The sequence below is a fragment of the Syngnathus leptorhynchus genome, chromosome 7 (genome assembly GCF_054491065.1).
Source record: "Syngnathus leptorhynchus isolate UIUO chromosome 7, UIUO_Slep, whole genome shotgun sequence".
In the NCBI taxonomy this organism is placed as follows: domain Eukaryota; kingdom Metazoa; phylum Chordata; class Actinopteri; order Syngnathiformes; family Syngnathidae; genus Syngnathus; species Syngnathus leptorhynchus.
The window spans coordinates 8,476,694-8,496,166 of record NC_141201.1 but is presented as its reverse complement, the minus strand read 5'-3'; the positions used below and the strand labels follow the sequence as shown (position 1 = coordinate 8,496,166).

The 19,473-nt window shown below is 40.6% G+C and overlaps 3 protein-coding genes across 5 annotated transcripts; 2 read left to right on the top strand and 1 right to left on the bottom strand.

Annotated features, from left to right (window-relative positions):
* Positions 1-235: 235 nt before the first annotated feature.
* hif1al (hypoxia inducible factor 1 subunit alpha, like) lies at positions 236-8,970 on the top strand. Its single transcript, XM_085916147.1, has 15 exons — positions 236-306; positions 2,689-2,879; positions 2,963-3,114; positions 4,456-4,537; positions 4,645-4,763; positions 4,916-5,100; positions 5,278-5,384; positions 5,451-5,598; positions 5,996-6,156; positions 6,887-7,053; positions 7,114-7,209; positions 7,574-7,722; positions 7,835-7,955; positions 8,039-8,153; positions 8,390-8,970. Exons 1-15 carry the CDS (start codon positions 269-271, stop codon positions 8,446-8,448), a joined length of 1,890 nt encoding a protein of 629 aa, XP_085772273.1. The 5' UTR covers positions 236-268; the 3' UTR covers positions 8,449-8,970.
* A 155-nt stretch (positions 8,971-9,125) lies between these two features.
* Positions 9,126-15,525, top strand: LOC147054583 (uncharacterized). 2 transcript variants are annotated; one of them, XM_085916149.1, is made up of 9 exons: positions 9,126-9,432; positions 9,834-9,921; positions 9,998-10,121; positions 10,723-10,871; positions 11,489-11,631; positions 11,703-11,895; positions 12,065-12,198; positions 12,271-12,433; positions 15,152-15,525. In XM_085916149.1, exons 1-9 carry the CDS (start codon positions 9,344-9,346, stop codon positions 15,161-15,163), a joined length of 1,095 nt encoding a protein of 364 aa, XP_085772275.1. In that variant the 5' UTR covers positions 9,126-9,343; the 3' UTR covers positions 15,164-15,525. The 2 variants fall into 2 exon arrangements, with proteins under 2 accessions (XP_085772275.1, XP_085772274.1); XM_085916148.1 differs by lacking the exon at positions 15,152-15,525 and adding an exon at positions 13,160-13,285.
* Positions 14,399-19,449, bottom strand: LOC147054582 (sushi domain-containing protein 6). 2 transcript variants are annotated; one of them, XM_085916150.1, is made up of 5 exons: positions 19,315-19,449; positions 18,305-18,394; positions 17,537-17,758; positions 15,642-15,783; positions 14,399-15,410 (listed from the first exon to the last, which is right to left on the bottom strand). In XM_085916150.1, exons 2-5 carry the CDS (start codon positions 18,384-18,386, stop codon positions 15,128-15,130), a joined length of 729 nt encoding a protein of 242 aa, XP_085772276.1. In that variant the 5' UTR covers positions 18,387-18,394; positions 19,315-19,449; the 3' UTR covers positions 14,399-15,127. The 2 variants fall into 2 exon arrangements, with proteins under 2 accessions (XP_085772276.1, XP_085772277.1); XM_085916151.1 differs by having other exon boundaries at positions 14,399-15,386.
* Between the last annotated feature and the right edge of the window lie 24 nt (positions 19,450-19,473).

The window sequence follows — 19,473 nt, the reverse complement described above, 5'->3', positions numbered from 1 at the left end:
GATTAAAGAATGCGGTGCAATTTCAGCACATTACACGCCTCTGCTCTAAGGTTTGTATGACTTGTGCTGGTGTTACTATAACCTTCAATCATCGGGAAGACCTGTGACATGAGCTCCTGGTGACTTCAATCTTGAAAAGGTGCAACCGGAAAAGGTAGTTTTCTTGGACACGTGACTGGCCAGTTTCTTTTTTTTTTTTTTTTTTTTTTTTAATGAACTCCCTGACAAAAACAAGCCACAGGATACATCTCAGCTCCAGCGAACTAACATGGACGACATAGACGAAGCTGATGTGACCGTCAAAGGGTAAGATGTCGTCAAATTGCGACCTTGTTTTTTTTTTTTTTTGTCGTGTAGAAACTTTTGAGAAGAATGAGTCGAATGAAGAAAAACATGACCGTGATTTCTCACCAAATTCATCGATGGTGGCTCACTGGTTTGTGACAAAAATCGATCGTTTAAAGTGACTATTCTGATCACTTGTGATGGGTGGTACCTGCTAACTGCTGCTAAAAAGGTTGACCTATTTGGCTTCTTGATCCCTTTTAAAGAGTCCTTATGTATTGCTAATTAATCATCTATACCGAGTAGTAGTTATAATAGAATAGTTGTAGACGTGGTATGTGAATTCTGAAATACTTATTGAAATGCTGTGCGATTTGAGTGATTGAAATGCAGAGCTCGAATGGTTTGAACTTTGAATCGGTCTAGAAATGTTTGCAAGATAAAACTTGTTTTACAAATGTGTTGTGCAAATCTAGGGATTGAGAATAGGGCCTGAATGAACTGAAATAAAGTTTAAAATTTGAATGTTTTCAATGGGTCAAAAAGGTTGAATGAAGCATGAGGTTGTGTAAAATTTTGACGTGTGGAATGTTTTAAGTTGTTAGAACGTTATTAAAACGAGCACTGTAAAAAAAAACAAGTTATGTAGGGTTAAATGAGGCTAACCAGTAATGACTGCAAAATTTGCTGAAGTTCAAATATGTATATAGTTATTATATATATCCTAAATATGGATGCTTAAATTAGACTATCACAAATCCTTTAAAGGTTTCACAGGCCCAAATGACAAATGAACGATGACACGAATGACCTGTACGTTTGTCAATTTTAGAGCTGCTCACTAATTATTATTCTAATAATCAATTCGTTTGTCAATTTGTTTGTTAATTGAGGAATCCGTTTTTTTTGTGTGCAGATTTTCATCCTTTATTATACAAAAACAATACTTCAAATTGACAGTGCAGAAAATGCATGCAACTATGTATCATCGTCCGATTGCGATCAGAGGGTGAGCTACAAGCACATAGTGAAATATTCTTTTGAAAATAGGCTTTAAGCTGTTTATTTAAACTGTTTACTGACAAACATACTTGAGCAGGTTAGAATAAGACTACTGTAAATCCTCAGTTGTGTTGTGTAACCCACATGCGCACACAATCACTTCCTGTTTTGATGAACAGCATGTTCCAATCCATGTGGGCCAAAAGTTCAATTTACAATTCAGTTTAATCTCTGCCTCATGTCCTCTCCTTGAAACGTGAATGTGTGTGCACATGTTCTTGTGTGTGTGTGTGTGTGTGCATTTCCTGTCTCCCATTCAGAAGACACGGCAATATAAACAAACCGAGCACCTCTTGTTACTTCTTGCATCGTTTCTCTCTCTTTCTCACTCTCTCTCGCTCTCTCGTCTATTTTTGTCTGTCTCTCTATCTCTCTCACACATAGACATGAGCCAAGTTGCACAGGGGCTGAGTGTTCCTGTACAACATCAGTTTATTGCGCCGTGTGTGTGTGTGTGTGTGTGTGTGTGTGTGTGTGTGTGTGTGTGTGTGTGTGTGTGTGTGTGTGTGTGTGTGCGTGTGCGTGTGCGTGTGCGTGTGCGTGTGCGTGTGCGTGTGCGTGTGCGTGTGCGTGTGCGTGTGCGTGTGCGTGTGCGTGTGCGCGTGCGCGTGCGCGTGCGCGTGCCTGGAATGGAATTGGAGTATGTGTGCATGCGCGCACGTGCGTGTCTGAAATGGAATTAAAGTGTGTTGTCCTGTCTGAAATGTTCTCTAGTTGCGGGGGATGAGGCGGGGTAAGTGTGAGAAAGGGAGGGACTGCGAGTATCCAGCAGTTTGTCAACAAGTGAGAAGCCCTTTTAAAGACATTCTCTCCTTTTTTGGACTTTTCTCTTTTATTTTGGCAATCCCAAGTGTTTGTGCAGCAGAAGAGTTGTTATTAGCGTTTGAGGGCAGGATATGGGATGGGGTCTTGTTCTTAAAGTGTTCCCACCCCACACCCAAGGGACATTTTTAACATTCCTGCACTACAAAAAGGCTTTTAATGGAAAAATGGTGGATGTGGTTTTATTTAGAGCAGAGATTCTCAACCGGTGGGTCGAGGCCTGGAAGAAGGTCACAGACCTGTGATAGGTGGGTTGGGAACAGGTCATAAAAAATATCAAAGTGGTTCCCCAGTTAACGACAGTACCGATGGTGCGCAATAAACTCCTTTGCATAATGGTGTAAATATTTGTGGCCATGCAACAAAAGAATGCATGCTCAATTCTGCGCTGGAATTATTGTTTTTCCGCTTCATCAAGTGTTTGTCATACAAATACTTCAATTATGAATTTACTACAATGTTGACATTCCAATAGAATCACAAATGGCTAAGTTCTATTTTATTCTCTTCCTGGTTCAGGAGCAGCTCAGAGCAGAGAAAGCTGCGTTCTCGCGATGCGGCTCGCTGCAGACGGGGAAAGGAGACCGAGCTATTCTACAACCTGGCTCGAACCCTACCCCTACCCAGACGTGTCTCGACACACCTTGACAAGGCGGCCATCATGAGGGTCGCCCTCAGCTTCCTGCGTATGCAACGCTTCCTCCATCCCGGTAAGAAGATGCACTTAAAAAAATGGCCGCTTCTAATCGAAATGGCTGCTTGGACTTGATTCAATTCAATGATTTGGTCTCAGGGACTGAGAGCCCAAGGGTATCCGACGAGGAGGAGGACTTGGCAGATGTCCTGTACGCTCAAGCGCTATCTGGCTTTATTGTGGTGATTTCGGCGGAAGGAGACATCATCTACCTGACAGACAACGTTAACAAGCACATCGGCATCCCACAGGTAAAGATGCTTCATATAATACAAAAACGTACGTTTAAAAAAAATGCACGAATATTAGGGAATACAATTGGGGAGCAAAAATGACAACAAAAATATTAACAAAAATAGCCCATAAATAGAAGGTAAAAAAAAAAATGTACAAACGTATATGAGATTGTATCATACAATAATAAATAAAACTTATATAACAAATATTGCTAGTACGTACGTTTGCCTCACAGGTCAACAGTTGGTCACGTGTTTGGAAGCAGTTCAAATTGCAGCTTTAGGGCATATCACGCAGACTAAGACTGCTCAGGTCTGTTGTCTGCTTCTGCTTTGTGAGGCCAAAGAGGTGTGTGTGTGTGTGGGGGGGGTGTCACCTCGTGTTTGTGCTTGGGTTCATTTTTGAGCAAGTACTCTCTCACTGAAGTCTGTAGCCATCTCTTTGGACAGTTTTACCCCGCAATCAAAAATGAAACAATACCATGTTGAAGTATTTTCAGTACCCATACTTTCCCGCAAAATCGGGGGGAAAGGGGACAGCATGGTAAAAATGGGGGTTGGGACCCACATACGTATTCCACAAAGCAACTCTCTACAAATGCTTTCAAACCGTAGCGGTGAGGGGGTGGAGGAGCTTTACGACAGGACGCTCTTTGTCCACGTGGGCTGTTGAGCTTGTTTAGCATCTTTTGACATTGCACAGTCCATTGGCCACCATTAAAATACCGCAAAAATACACTCGGAAAAAGACAGTGGTAAAAATAAAGATAATTTAAAATAGTACGAAATAGCGAAACATTACATATATACAACAATCAGCAAAAATACCCCAGAAAATGAATAATAAATAAAGAAAAACTACAGAATATTTGTTAAATATTACAAATAAACCACACAATAGGCTTTACTTTAAAAAAAACACCAATATTAAACCAAATCACAGAAATGTTAGCTGAAAATTAAAACACAGACATATGACAGAAATGTATTACAAATCCTACCTCAATCTTTAATCCTGGTTTCTTACCCTTCTTCACCCTCTTCTCTTATTCTTCCTGCTCCTTCTCTCCTACCTTGGAACACTTAGTCTCCTCCCTTGCTCCTTCTACTCATTTTTTTATTTGCTCCTTCACTTGCCCCTTTTCTTTCCCCCCTGTGCCTTATACTTCTTTTACTGCTCTTCTTCCCCAGTTCTTTCCCGCTACTTTTCCTCTGCTCCCTTCTCCGCTTTCCACTGCTGTTCCTGACCTTCTCCCTGATCCTCCTTCTTGCCATTCTACTATTCTTTTGTTTCTCCTCCTCCCCCTTCTCTATGTATGTAAAATAAATATGATTGTATTTATTTGTGTTTTCCAGTTGGAGCTCCTGGGTCAGAGCGTGTATGACTTTGTTCATCCGTGCGACCAGGAAGATCTCACGGACCTCCTTCTGCACCCAGGTTAGCTAAATCCATTTATATATATTAATGATGATGATGAAGTTGTATACAGTGTATACACAGTAAAATCAGCTTAAAGCAAACCTCTGCTTTTTTTGTTTTTCTAGTATGCAGTAAAAAACTGAGCGGGGGTAGTAAGCAAAACCAGATAAACATCTTCCTGCGATTGAAGAGCACTTTGACCAACAAGGGGCGCACTGTTAACCTTAAGTCTGCCAACTGGAAGGTAGTCGCACACGTATTCCTAATGTATACGCTTTGTAAATGCTGTTTTAACTGATTTACCTTGTTTAAATGTTTCACGGAAAACTACTTTTCAAGAAAAATAAAAAGTGAAAAGTCTTTTTGTGGTTTTAAAACCAGATCTTTTTCTGTCAGGTGTTCCATTGCACGGGTCACATGCATATGCTGGATGACCCGTCTGCAGAGCCCTCCAAGGACGCTGTCATGACGCTGCTTTGCGAGCCCATTCCCCACCCATCCAGCGTGGACTTCCCCCTAGACACGTACACCTTCCTCACCCGCCACAGCATGGACATGTACTTCACACAGTGCGAGGGCAGGTGAGCACCAAGGCGCCTGTCTCAAACATCCACATAGAAAAAAAAATCTCTGGCAAGCACATATTGAATGTTTGCTTTTATTGTAATATTAAGTGGATTTGCAGTTCCAAGATGAATTTGTAGGAGTAGATATTCTATCGGGAATCACAAACGATTTTGTGTTTATTTGTTGACCAGGTTGAGCGAACTGGTGGGATACGAGGCAGATGACCTAATCGGCCGCTCTGTGTTTGAGTTTCATCACGCGCTGGACTCGATTCATGTCAACAACAGCCTGCGCACATGTAAGTTGTTTTGGTATCAACCCAGGGGAGAACTTTGATTGACTTTATTTTTCCTTCTTTGCGGAGTGCTGGCCAAAGGGCAGGTGAGCACCAGCCCCTACCGCTTCCTGGCGAGCGGCGGTGGCTTTGTGTGGGCCCAGACTCAAGCCACCGTCCTCTACAACAACAAAACATCACATGCCGAGGCTGTGGTCTGCCTCAACTTTGTGCTCAGGTACGCTATGGACCAGGGCTGGGCAATTACTTCGAAACTGACCAACTATATTGGCTGTCAAGGCACAACCTCGATTGTGTTCAATGTGAAGTCAATGTCTTGAGGTACAGTCGTCAATTCAATAATTGTTATAGAACCTACTTGTGTAGATATAAGTTGCTATAGTCGTTGAACAAAAAAGTGAATTTGAAATAATATGAAAATGTTTTCAGATCATAAATTGTTCATCTACTTTACAATTTCAACGGTCAATATAGGCAACTATAAATATTTGAGTCATGCTTTTCATGTCATAGTTCTTTGCTATTTCTAGTAGGGCTTGTCCATATCCCTCATAAATACCACGTCATAATTGATGAATAATGAAATAAGAGTTACACTTCATTGTTCTTGGCAGTGTCGTGGAGCAGTCGGACGTGGTTTTCTCCCCTGAGCAGATAAAATCCGAAAGCCTCGACAAAGACACCGATGTGGGCGAGAGATGCAGCAGCAGCACGCAGGAGATTCTTCTCCCGCCCACACCAGAAGACACAGATACTGTCGCTCCACTGACAGGAGGTGGGGCCCCATTTTGGCTGTATATGTTTTTTATTCCATGAGTTTTGTTGTGGCTGGTTGTTTCCATTCTTAAGAAGACAAGTAAACAAGAAACAAACACTGGGATTCATGTATTAAAAATAATAAAGGAAATTATTTTGACAAATACTGATTTTGGGAAAAAAAATGGGATGATAGAGATTTATAAACAGTGATATTTAAAAATGTAAAACAATACCTGCTCATTTAAAAAAAAAAAAAGATAGATTTGCAAACAGTGATAACAAATTCAATAAGTGGGAAAATACTGTTGTGAAATTCTTTTTTTTTTTCAAACCTCCAATATACAAAAAAGATAAAAAGTAAACAAAATCACCAGAGTGTAACAAATCATAAACAATGTAAAAATATGAGCAATAGGAGAATGGGCGAAAATGCATTTAAAAAAAAAGTACAGCTTTTTTGAAAAAAGTAAATAAAATCACTACCAAGTACATGTGTTGATAAAATCAGGAAACGGGCTGATGATTGCCACATCTTTGTTGCAATTTGACCTAATCCTCAAACTTTCCTTTCCAATCACTAGTCATTTCTGCACTTAAATTCAAAATGATAGAAAATTGAGTTAGCCCACTCTGTTTCCCAGTTGCTCATTTTCCAGTTCTTTTTCAAAACATAACAAATGTGTTTTTTGATCTGCAATGGATTAATGACGGGGAATTCTAATAATCATTGCACCTGTTTTGGGCAGATTTTGTTGCGCTTTCCTTCGCCACGCCACACAGCCCAAGTGACGTCCCCAAGAACCCTCAGGACCTTTGCACTCCCCAGCTGCGCCAGCTCCTTCTTCCCATCTTCAACCCCGACACTACCCCGCAATCTTCATCCTCGGCATCCTCCTCACCGGATGCTGAGCCGGTAAATCCTAAAATTGCTCACATAACATGAGACTAGAGCTGAAGGGTTGTTTTTGTTCAGAGCGATAACGGCGGAATGGGTGACGTCAATAAGGTTGAGAAGTTCTTTGCCTTTTGGCCAGAAGATGGCGAAAAGACGCAGGATAACATGGAGCAGGTGAGCAGCAGGTTCATTGGGTACACACCATTGACAGGCGATGGAGAAAAAAAAAACGTTCTGGGGGATGTTATCACAACAATATGACTTTTATTATTCTTGTGAAATTGTAATGGATCATATTTTTGTGGTTTATTTTAAAATAATTTTGAAGTACATATTTTGGTTTCAAAATATACCAAAATATATTTGTTAAAAATTATATATTTTTTAAATAATCAAATGCATAACTCCCATGGCATTTTATTTTGTAAAAAAATAAAATACAATTAAACCAAGGTCATTTTATATCTATATGTATTCTTTAAATATAAAAATAACACAAATACATCAAAACTAAGTAATTGGATGTGTGTGTTATCAGGTGACGGATGGTATGGATCTGGACATGTTGGCTCCCTACATCTCTATGGATGACGACTTCCAGCTCAGCTTCTTCAACACCGTCCCAGAGGCCAATACTGACATCAACGCAGAGCTACCACCTGAGCTTGCCGCCATCAATAGGAAACGGTAACAAACCATATGGAAACATGCAGAAGAAAAAAAAAAAGATATACGAGATATGCAAAATGATGCTATGATAATAAAGTTGCAACAGTGGCCACCATGTTGTTATTTTCAGGGCTCACAACCTGGATGAGGATGCTCTGTCCCAGCTGATGGCGGAGAACGTCAAGCGTCACAAGCACAACAGCGATGCCGCCTCCCCGGAGGACCGGCTCTTGCCCAGCCATGCGCTACAGGTGAGCGAGAAATGATCTTGGGGTCGGAGTGGAAAATGTAACTGTTATTGAAAGTGAATGCTGTTTTTTTTTTTTTAACACAGTGCTGCCTGGAAGAGAGCCAATCAGAAGGGAAGCTGGGCACCGAGGGGCGAAGTCATCTTCTTACTGACACGGATCCCATCTTGGGGAGCATGAGAGGACTCTGTGACACCACATGTAGGTTTGCACAACTAAAACAGCTTCAATAAAATGGAAATACGATATTGTACGTAAAGTATAAATGTTACACATAGACATGTACACATACATTAGGAACTAAGTATTAATAGACTTTGAACTACATATGCATAGTCATTAAATATGATGTAAATATTATGCATTGCAGATAAATTGACATTAAATTTCATATGCTAGCTATTGATATGAAATCTAACATTTGATGTGTTTGACAGCGCTGCTGCTGGACATCTTCAAATCCCAGCCGCCCCCTGACTTGTCCCCTGTGTCCTGACCAAGCTGTCATTATCGTGGTCACCATCTTCATCGTCATCTTTTGTCTTCTGCGCACGCTCAGATGACAGCCAGCTAACCAGCTACATTATAAGCTCAGAAAATGATGATGCTTTGCTGATCTGACGCACAAAGGCCTTTTAGTGGCATATTTTTGTATGCTTAATTACCAATCATCTGTACATTTATCAAGTGGAATCACTTTTGGGGGGCATTTAGTTGTGTTTCTTCTGAATGAATGCCCTGGGCAAGTGAAATTAGGATGATCTAACACTCCCTATATGATCATTTCAAAAATACAAAAACGTATTCACCTTTTGCTTTATACAAGTGTACTATATTCATGCAATAGTTGAGTAGCGAGCTTAGCATTTGCTAGTTTTTAGATTGACAGCAGAAGGAATAAACTGCCAATTTTGGGGCATTGATGGTTTTAGAAATGTTTTTCTGGATATGAATTTTTGAACAAGGTTGGTAAAGATTATTTTTAATGTGCCTAATAAAATAAACGGTTTTAACAGCAGCGATATTCAATGTGTCTACACCAACAAAAACATGGTGACAAATATTTTTCTGTATATGCTTGTCTATGGAAAAGGATTAGGGCCAATGAAGAAGAAAAAAGGGAGGTAACAGGATTCTCACTTTTTTTCTCAGAATACAGAGAATAAAGTCAGAAAGTTGGGAAATCTCACTTTAAAGTCAGAATTCTGACTTTAAAGTGGGAATTGAGTCATTTATCTTGTTTCGTCCAATGTATCTTTGATTTGCTTACATGATTTAATTTATTTTAGATTATCTTCCTGATGAATATTTGCAGGGGGTGTTCATTTCTTTTTTGTTAATTTCATGGACCATGGGGTGGCGCTAATGCACCTAAAAGAATACGGTGAGTGATGTCATCAACGAGCGACAAAGTTTACAGCGCGGGGGATTTGAAAACAAAAATGTCTGACATGTCAGCAATAACGTCAGCCGTTCGAAAGTAAGTTTGGCGTTTCTTTCTAGACACTACTCGCTGAGCAGTTTTTTTTAACATGTTAAATACGCAAGGACCTCGTTGCTAGTTGTTGGGATATGTTCTATTTGAACTAGATACTCGTAGAGAAAAAATGTATCCATAACTGAAATAAAAATGTTCTTTCAGAAGTCTTTTAATGTGTTTAATGCTAATTCTAACCGCACCACAGCGACATAAGCAACCTTTACCCCAAAAATTAAATATTAAATAGCTTGGATTTGCTCCAGCAGACCCGTGTGAGAAAGCGATCAGATAATGGATGGAGACGTAATGACGTCATGGTTAAGATTACAACTCTATCTGTGCTGAGTGCAAGTAAGAAATGTGTGTGTGTATATGTTTCTCAGAGTGTATATGTTTCTCAGTGTTTTGCAGCGCTGTGATCCCACCCTTCCGGCGCCGTGTGACAATGAGGAGCTGGACCCTGCAGGAGAGAAATTCCTCATCCTCCAGGTTTTCATCTTCCTCCTCTGATGGTTTTGATCACCGAAATATCCACGGTCCTCATTTGTTGTGTGCATGGGTGCAGGATAAACGGCGTATGCAGAAGGTTCTGTGGCGTCAGCTGTTTGTTCTGGACTCCATGATGTGTGAGCTGGAGGGTCTTCCACGTGCCCAACAACTGCTGACACAGCCCTGTCCAATGCAGCCAGGTAGCCTCACCTGCCTACAGAAAGTACAATGACAATGGATGTTCTAACTTTGTTAAAGGCGGTTGGAACTCAGGTGCAAACTCATCAAACATCTCAACAATCTATTGCAAGGGAGGTTCCCAAGTCTTTTTAGCATGCTGTTAAAAAATGGAAGTCACTTTGAAGAAAATGAAGTCTTGCTTTCACACTTTTCTCGAAGAGGCACAGAGCACTTGCACCAAGCAGTTTGTCACTTTTTTTTTTTAATCACAGGTTTACTGTATAACTGACACAAAAAACAAATATTTCACTTTCCTAATCTCAACGTATAATAACGGAACACCATATTGGAGCTCACGAAAATGTACCATTGCTATCATAAACCTTCAAATGACGACTTTAACACACAAGCAGCACATTTTCTCTGTTCTATGGGAACAGTTGCTGAATCTTTATTAGGTCCTAGCACCCCTTTTTACTTAAGCTATACTTCCACCTTAGTCGAAGATAACGAGAGAAGCGTTGTTGAGGGACAAATGTGTTGAGGAATGAGAATTTTGCTTTTCTATCTATTTATTTGGATATATATGATATCAGACACCAGTCTGTTTGCTGAACACAGAGGAAAGCGCTCGAAGCCACTGGAAGGGTTTGAAGGCGGAAAGCAGAATGACGGCAGAGCATACAGAGGAACTGGTTGACAGCTTGCAAGAAAATATCATTGACAAACGACACAAAGTCACACAACTACTGCAACACCTGCAAGCTAAGGTACACACACAATATTACACTAGGTGTGGGTAATTCATTGATATTAAAAATTCATTTGAGTATGTTTTTCAGAATGATCTTTTTTTTATTAACAACTTCCATAGTTGATGTGCATTGCTTGTGAAGAAAATACAATTTCAGTTATTTCATGGGAAGTTGATGCTGTGAAAAATACTATTTGGTTGTTGCTGTTTGGTTTAAAAAAAAGAAAGAAAGGCAAATCTCAGTCAGAAAAATAACAGAACATGTTTTGAATAATGTTGATTAATCAACAACTAATCAATTATCAGATGAATTGAGTATTAGTTTCACAAATTTTCAATTTATCATTTAGAGGCTTTGTTTAATTTAAAATTCAACAGTAGATGCCCTCAGATTTCTGTTGTCCTCCATGAACACAGACTGATTAGCTTTGTGTGACTGAAAATAAAACATTTGCAATTTATCCATTAATTAACAAAATAAGCAACGAATTATTCAATTACTGCTTTTAAAATAATCCTTAGTTGCTGCAGTAGAACATGATTCTCAGTAATACTTTACTCTAAACAAACTGGGAGATCCATTCAACTTAGAAAAGGAATTTTCACATGGGTGTGTGGGTGTGTGTGTTTCAGAAGCAGCAGCGTGAGGATTTACAGGCGAACGTGAACGAGGCACGCAAAGCATTGCAGGACCGTAATGGTCAGTTGACTATGCTGAAGGCAGAGCTTGATGCAGAGCTCAGGCCTTTAGATGGCTGGGAGTGTTCCAGAAAGGCGTGAGTGTCATCAAGTCACATGACGGCTCAAGAGACATGACACGTCAAATAACGCGGCATGCTATTGTTAGCTTGCAGGCGTGTGTGGCAGCCGTGCAGGAGGTGGCGCACGTCACCCTGCTGTCCTTCAACCAATCGCAGGTAACTCTGGAGCTGAGGGCACGCCACCCCGCCAACGCAAACCTGGCTTTCAAGGAGCTTGATCCATTGAAGCTGTCAATCATCTGGAGCCAGGATAACCGCTTCACGCTTCGGCTTGATCCGGTATGACAAACTCTCGAGTATTGTTTGATTTCATTTTGAAGTCAGTTGTGGGTATTTATTTGGACAAAAGAAGTGTTTTTCTGCCATCAAGTGGCAGGGGAGTCTACATCACTATAGAAATGATGGAGCACGAAATGAGTGAATGAAGTGTGATATGTAATATGATCAGGCGAGCTTGACAAAGCAGCTACAGGAAGATGTTTCGGGCCGCCCCGCCGAGCTCAGCGCCGCCCTCCTGGAGGTGGCAGAGAACTACATTGGTCAGGCAGATCTGCTGGCCGAGATTCAGCATCTGAGATCCAGGTGGGTTCCGTAAACTGCGGCGACTCCTCGTTTTCCGAGACCTGACGCGGACACTCTCGCTTAATTTTTCAGCTTTGCCATTGACTGGTGTCCCGCTCAGCGTGTGGTTGTGTACCTCAAGTCGGCGTCTATCTTATGCCATCTGGAGGTGCAGGAAGGCTACCCCAAGGCCGGAGCCGTACGCCTGCGAGATGTACGAAGAGATGGACAACCCCTGAACACCGCCACTTTACAGGTGTGACGCTCACGCATCATTGGCATTCATCATTACCTTCAATTATTAGCACTAATCATCATAAGAAATTTCCCCAGCACAAGCAACTCTCAGAATTTTTAGGATGTGTAATAAAATGACAATATAATGCAAATAAAACCAACAACAACTTGAATTTTGGTATATATTTTAGTATAAAATTGAGTTGCAAGATAATATAGTTTCATTGTTCGGCATAACAAAATAGGTTCAGTTTTTATGAAGTTTGTATTTTATATCAGCAAATGATGATAACATTTTTTTTCAACCTATTCAAAAAAGCCAAAAACTATCCAGAGGAAAAATACAAACAATATACACAGAAAAACATTGTCAGCCACTCAAAGTGAATTAGCAAATGAACATATACATTTTGGCTACACACTAATAATGCACTGTGAGCATCTTTATAAACCTTATACATACTATACTTAAAGAAATGACATCTTAATGGGCATATGACAGGATAGGCAAGGATGCAGTTCACAAAAAAAAGCTGTCAGCTATCCATGTCATTTACGTCTCGATTGCGCAACGGCCACAAGAGGGCGCCTCAAACATAAGTGACTGTTTGATATTGGCCCAATACCAAAATCTGGGGATGGCTCATCCCTAATGAATTATTAGCCTCAAATAATTAGTTAGCATCAATCATGTGCCTCAATCGTGTGAACTATATTTTTCTTCTCCTTCCCTTCTTGCTCACAGCCCCAAAACCCTGATGGCAGCCTCAGCGACTGGCTCATATTTCTTTGCACCAATCCTCTCATCTGATGCTTTGAAGATCATTTCATTTGTTATATTCAAATAAATAAACCAAGTCGCAACAGTCAAGGGACTGAATATATTAATGTGTGTGCGGAAATAAGGTCTATAGTGGAAAGGACAAGGTACTACGGATGAACAGTCTTGCTCCAAGTACCAGGCAAAAAAACGGTATGGAAAGTTAATTTGATAAAGGACAGAGTAATTTTACTTCTTTTTTGATCGCATACTAGAGTGCAGTCTCATTTCACTTGTCTGTTTGTGTCGAGTTTGTTCAAATGTGAATTAAAACAAGACCCAGGGAGTTATTACTGCTCATGATGATGAGCTTCACTCAAACATAGGGTAGGAGAGTTAAGCTAAAATGATAAGTTACATAAACAAAAGTTGTAGCCACAACTCATCAATGCCCTTTCCTCATTTGTGCATTTGTGTGTAGTGTGTGTCATACGTAAGAGTGTATTTAGCGTATTAGAGAGAGTGTGTGTGCCTATGGCCAACTTCTTTTAAGGACAAACTAGTTCAACGCCAAGCAATTTTAATAATCATCATTGTAAACTGGTTAGTTACTAAAAGTGAGATTTGTTATTCTAAGGTATTTTTTTATATTTATCACGCTACTAGTCAGCAGGGATTTTGTTTTGTTTTCGGCACCACATTATTTTGAAAACCACTCGTTCAGAATTGATCAAGATGAGTCATCTCGGTGTGTCATTTCTGGTTTCCTGCTTTGGTGGCAAATTCCACTGAATGAAACTAAAATGTCAGAAGGTATCACAACCGAGCTCATTCAGAGACCGAATCTCTGTTTAAAAGGTAAAAACTCTCCTTAGTCCCTGGCCACCGCTAGTGGTAGATGAGGAGACGAGAATTTATTTAGTCGGTAACCATGTCCTTTTTACAGTGGGTCCTTCCCTGTGGTTTTGTTGCACTTGTTAAAACTAAAATATATTAAGCTGTCCTTGTTAGGACCGCGAGCACTCGTTACACACACTAGCGTACTGCACTAGTTGAGCCTAGAATAACTTAATAGGAGCATCTAAGATAGCCCCGATGGAAAGGGTTAAGATATCTCACACTTTAGAAGAACTGAGTGGTTTCAAAAAAACATAGAGTTTCGGGAAGTTAGAAAGAATATAAGGGAGAGGGGATAGGAACTATAAATATGACAAAGCAGACATGAAAAGATATTTATCAAGTATGTTGATATAATTTACAGTATGGCATTAAAGAGAAAAATACATTCAGTGTGCAAGTTGATCTACCTCATATAAATATAATTTCATAAATTCATTCAAATATTCTGTTTGTAGATACAGTAGAAATTCTCAAGTCACAAGCCGGGGTTGCAGTTTTAAATTCAGATTCCAAGCAGGCATATATTCAGGTTTTAAACTTAGGTTGAAATTGAGTTAGGGTTAGCTGGTTGCAAATTTACGTTTCAAAACGGTTAGGTCTTAAGAACCTAGCGTTAGAATTTGAAATTAGGGTTTTAAATCCGGGTTAGGGTTTCAAGTAACTATTTCAAGGCTTGGCTGGTTCAAGAGAAGGGTTAAAATTGGGGGTTTCAAGTCAGGGTTAATTTAATTTAGCATTTCATGTTGGGCTTGAGAGCTTCCATTGCCCTTCAAGTGAATTTGACAATATAACTTGTTTGAAATAACATGATAAATCCAGGTTGGTTGCCATGAAAACAGATTTCTATAACAGCGTGATCACACTCACTAACACACACACACACACACACGTACACACACGTACAGTACAACATAGGTCAGATGAGTGCAAACTGGCCAATGAGCTTTAGTCTTGATTCCAGCCAGCTGCATCTGACCTAATACAAGGGGGGGAAAAAGTGCCAAGTCATCACATCCATTAGCTGTCAATCGAAACCACCTTATAGTTTGTCCTTTAAACATCTTTGTCATCCGACAGAGAAACGCGTAGCTGTCGGCTGTCGCTCCTTCGTGATTGGACCTCCTCGTAAGGGGGCGGGGAATTGTCGGGCCTGGATTGATCGCCTAACGGCTCCTGGGCCAGCAGGAGCTGGGTGGGTCCCGGGGTTGGCGAGCAAGAGGAAGCGAGGGCCTGGCCCATCGCCTCCTCGTAGGACGGTAGCGAGACAGGATGTACCTCGGCCATCAGGTCCAGTTGGTCCGAAGACCGACGCCTGGCGGGAGACACGTCATGTGACCTGTCGTGTGACGTGTAACAGCATGCGATGTCATATATGTAACATTTCATGTGATACAAATGACAAGAAGTGAAATATGCATGATGTGACATGCGTCACGTAACAAGTAACATGTTAATAAAAAGACCTGATGTGTGATGCAACACATCATTACATGTCATGCTTTGTCAGAGATGCGACAGGTGTCCAATGAAATACGTGTCATGTGATAGGTGACGTGAGGGACCTCACCTGTGTGATTGACAGGGGCAGAGGCGGGACTTGACCACAAGGCATGCAGTGGTGGTGAGCAAAAAAATGGACACGCTCACAGCCGTCGTGGCCATATTGGGCACGCCAAAGTTTTCTTCACCCTCGTTGACACGAGCACCCCCTGTGGAGACAGGTAGCAGTGTTTCAAGCCAGGGTTAAAGTCTAAAACATGAGTTAAGGTTTCAGGACAGGCTTAAAACTCAAATTAGAGTGTCAAGTCCAGGTGAGGGTTTCAAGTTACGGCTTTAAGACAAATTTAGGGTCTCAAAGTAGGGTTTGCGATTTGCATTGGAGGTTCAAATAAGGATTAGGGTTTCAAATTGTTAATTAAACCGAGTCAGGTATTCCATTCGATTCTATCCTCATCAGTGCATGGCAAGGTGGGTTTAAAATAGGGTATCAAGTTAAGGGTTTCAAGATATGGTTATGATCTCAAATTAGGGTTTAGCCTCGGTTAGTGTTTCATACTCAAATGTTATTTGACAGGCTTTGGTTTCTATCACCGCAGTGCTTCATCGGTAAAAGAGTGGACAGGTTTTTGATGTCTGAGCGGTTTGTTTGGTGCTTCCTGTCTGTCAGCTTTGTGTTAATTCTGGTGTCTTCTTTCACTTCCTCTTCTGAGCTCTCACTTCCTGCTTGTGGAACCACTGACAGAAGAAGAAGACATGGCACCAAAACCACACATGGTACATCGAACACAAGTACAATCACTCTTGAGTGATTAGCAGGGTTTCAAGCCAGAGATAATGTTTCATATTGGGGTTTCTGGTCTAGGTTAGAGGTATCAAATTAGGTTTTTGATTTAGAGTTTCAATTAAGGCTTAGTGTTTTGAGTTGTGGTTACAAATGAGTTTACTGAGAATTTCGCCCTATGGTATCAAGTTGCAGTTGAAAGCCTGGATTAGGGTTTATAACCAGAGTTATATTTCAAATAAAGGTTTAGAGTTAAGGTTTCAAGATAATATTTGGGGGTTTCAATTTGCATTTCAAGCTCTGGTTTCAAACAAAGGTTACAGTTTCAAGTCAGGGTTAGACCTTAAAAGCCCGAGTTAAGGTTTCAAATTACATTCTGAAGCCTGGGTTAAGATTTTAGTTTGAAATAAAGTTGACAGTTTCAAATGAGGGTTTTCGAATCTGTGTACAATATAACACAATATAGTGCTCAATATGTGACCTGGTTTCAGGGAGGAGAACCACACCACCTAATCAGAGTGAAACTAACCCAGCATTGGCTTGCGGAAGGACGAAAACAAGAAGTTTGGACAGAAAGTAGGTCAGCACGTTTAGCTCCAGGTCTGGGTTATAAAATACATCAAATACAGTAGGCATTTATGATAAGCCATAAAAATTGCAACCATGAGCCTAAAATGGTCATATTGAATGTGTCATTTAAAATTTTTGAGGAAGACACTGGATTGACTCATAAAATATTTCTACTATGTCTTATGTTGCTAAGTCATACTGGCTTTGGGATTTGAATTTTTGAAATTTGTTAACAATCAAACACAATATCTAAGAAAAGTGAGTTAATGTAGGACTAGAAATGTCTAAAAGGAGCTTAAAATGGTGGCTTGGAACCAAAACAGCAACTTCATGTGTATTCTTGGACATGCTTTCTTGAGACATTTTTCTGGGTCAGAATTTGTCTTTAAGTCAAACCATCTTCAGCTAGTTTTGTGGCGAGTCATCAAAATTTGCTGCCATGCAAAGACCAGAATTGAGCGTGAACCATCTGTCCAGTGTAGTAGCAATCAGACAAAATCTGAGTCTAGAATGAATCAGCGTGGAACCCTGGAATTGGCCTACATGATGTTTTTCTGACGTCCTCTTGAGGATTTCTTTGCAGGTCTAGTAATGACCTCCTGAATGCTCACCTCTGATGCGGATGCAAGCGGGAATGGGGGGCTTCCAAGCTCCGTGATGGCACCAGGAGACGGAAATCTTGGCTGTGTGATAGCCGTCCTCACAGAACAGGTGTATGGAACTCCTGTGGGGGAAACCTCGGCAGGGGGACGGCTCACAGCGAAAGCCCCCGTGCTCTGGCACCAGTGGGTGGGTGCAGTTGCCCATACGGCCTGTAGGGAGCGCATTGGCGTCTGTAGAAGAGGGCAATGGCATAACTATGCGAATTGAGTCAATTTATTCAATCTATTTTCTTGATTTTGGAGGATTTTTCTTGGGTGTAGTGCTTCCAGGATGTGGATCGTAGAAATTTGCACATGTTTTTAATACAGTTGATACAAATAGCAAAATATCATGGCGAACCTGCAAAAAATTTTTACTTCATCAAAATCCCTAGGGCAGCTCTAGAAAGGAAATATTGGTGTTTGTGAACACGTTAGTGCCATTATGTCTTTAGGTACGGCTAACACGGTCAAATTCCTTGGTCATGTTGGCAATATAAAATTTGTACTCTGGAGGGAAGTTCATATGTAAACCGATTATAAATTGAAAGTTAAACATTTGTGTATGAGGATGATTGATTGCAAGACCCTGAGCAAGAGTCACATTTCATATTTACTGTTTGCACTGTAATTTGTTGGCAAACCATCTCATTGTGATACAGAACGGAAAAGATAGTAAACAAATTCAGCCCGGGTACCAAATGGATGGCACACTACGTGGTTTAGGTGTGTGGTTACCTGCAAAAAGCTGTGGTAAGGACGTCAAGAGGATGATGATGATGTGTGGACATGGCCATGGAGACAACAATGATGCAGACATTCAACTTCCTGTGAAGCATGGGGCAATTTTGAGGAGGGGATTTTAAGAAGACTTGGGTAGAAATGTTTGACACTTGAATACCACATGTTGCTTTTGACCCAGGCAATAGATACAATCATGATTATGTGATATAAAAACACCATGACATCAAGTTCCTTCTTAATATACCCGTGTACAGTGGACACCAGCATATTCGTAGTTCGACACCTGTGGATTCAATCCTTTGCAGATTTCTTAATGATTTTGTAATTTTGTTTCCCCTTAGTGGAGGGCTAGCCCTGATTTTTCTTGAAATATTCTTATTGGAGGTGGAGTGTACATTTGTTATACATATATATTTTATTTATTCGAAAAAAAAAGAATGTGTCAGATTATAGCAGTCAGTTTCCATCTGTAGTCCCTTGTAGGCTGATTGTAACGTTTTAAGTATAAATATAATCAAAACACATAGTGTATTTGGAATGTGAGTGTTTGTGTATAGTGTAAATATATTTCTGTGCGCGTTGTGTTGTCATGTCAACAGACAGGACATCTGTGTGAGGTCAAGTCATCTCACACAGTGCTGCTATGTGTCACGTGGGCATGCAGCAGGTTTGCCACTGAGGCTTGTTGAATATCAACAACGCTTGAATTATGTTATCAGGGCAAAAATTGTGGAAAAATAGAAAACATTAAGAGCAGGTCATTTCTTTTTAAAATTGCTTAGTGTTGGCCCACTGGCCATAGGTTGTCCACCCTTATAGGAATTCCGCTATAACACAAAATCATCGCTTTAAAAAAAACAAAAAACACCAACTGTTTATACTGTCACATAACAACAACCAACCTTATATGGACCATAAATGTATTATCTTTGGGTTTGTGTGTGTCGTCATAAGTGTTAGAAGGTGATATTAACGACAAGATAATTGAACCGTGAAGGTCTCACCTGGAGGCAGCGGAGAGGTGACGAATGAAGCCGACGACCGCAGCTCGCTGCTCGGCAACAATTGGCTTCTCGACTTATCAGCGTTTTGCCTCTTTGGCTTCTCTCCCCACCTCCGCAACCGTGCCAGGATCAAATGCATAAGCAAACAGTCGCGATGAG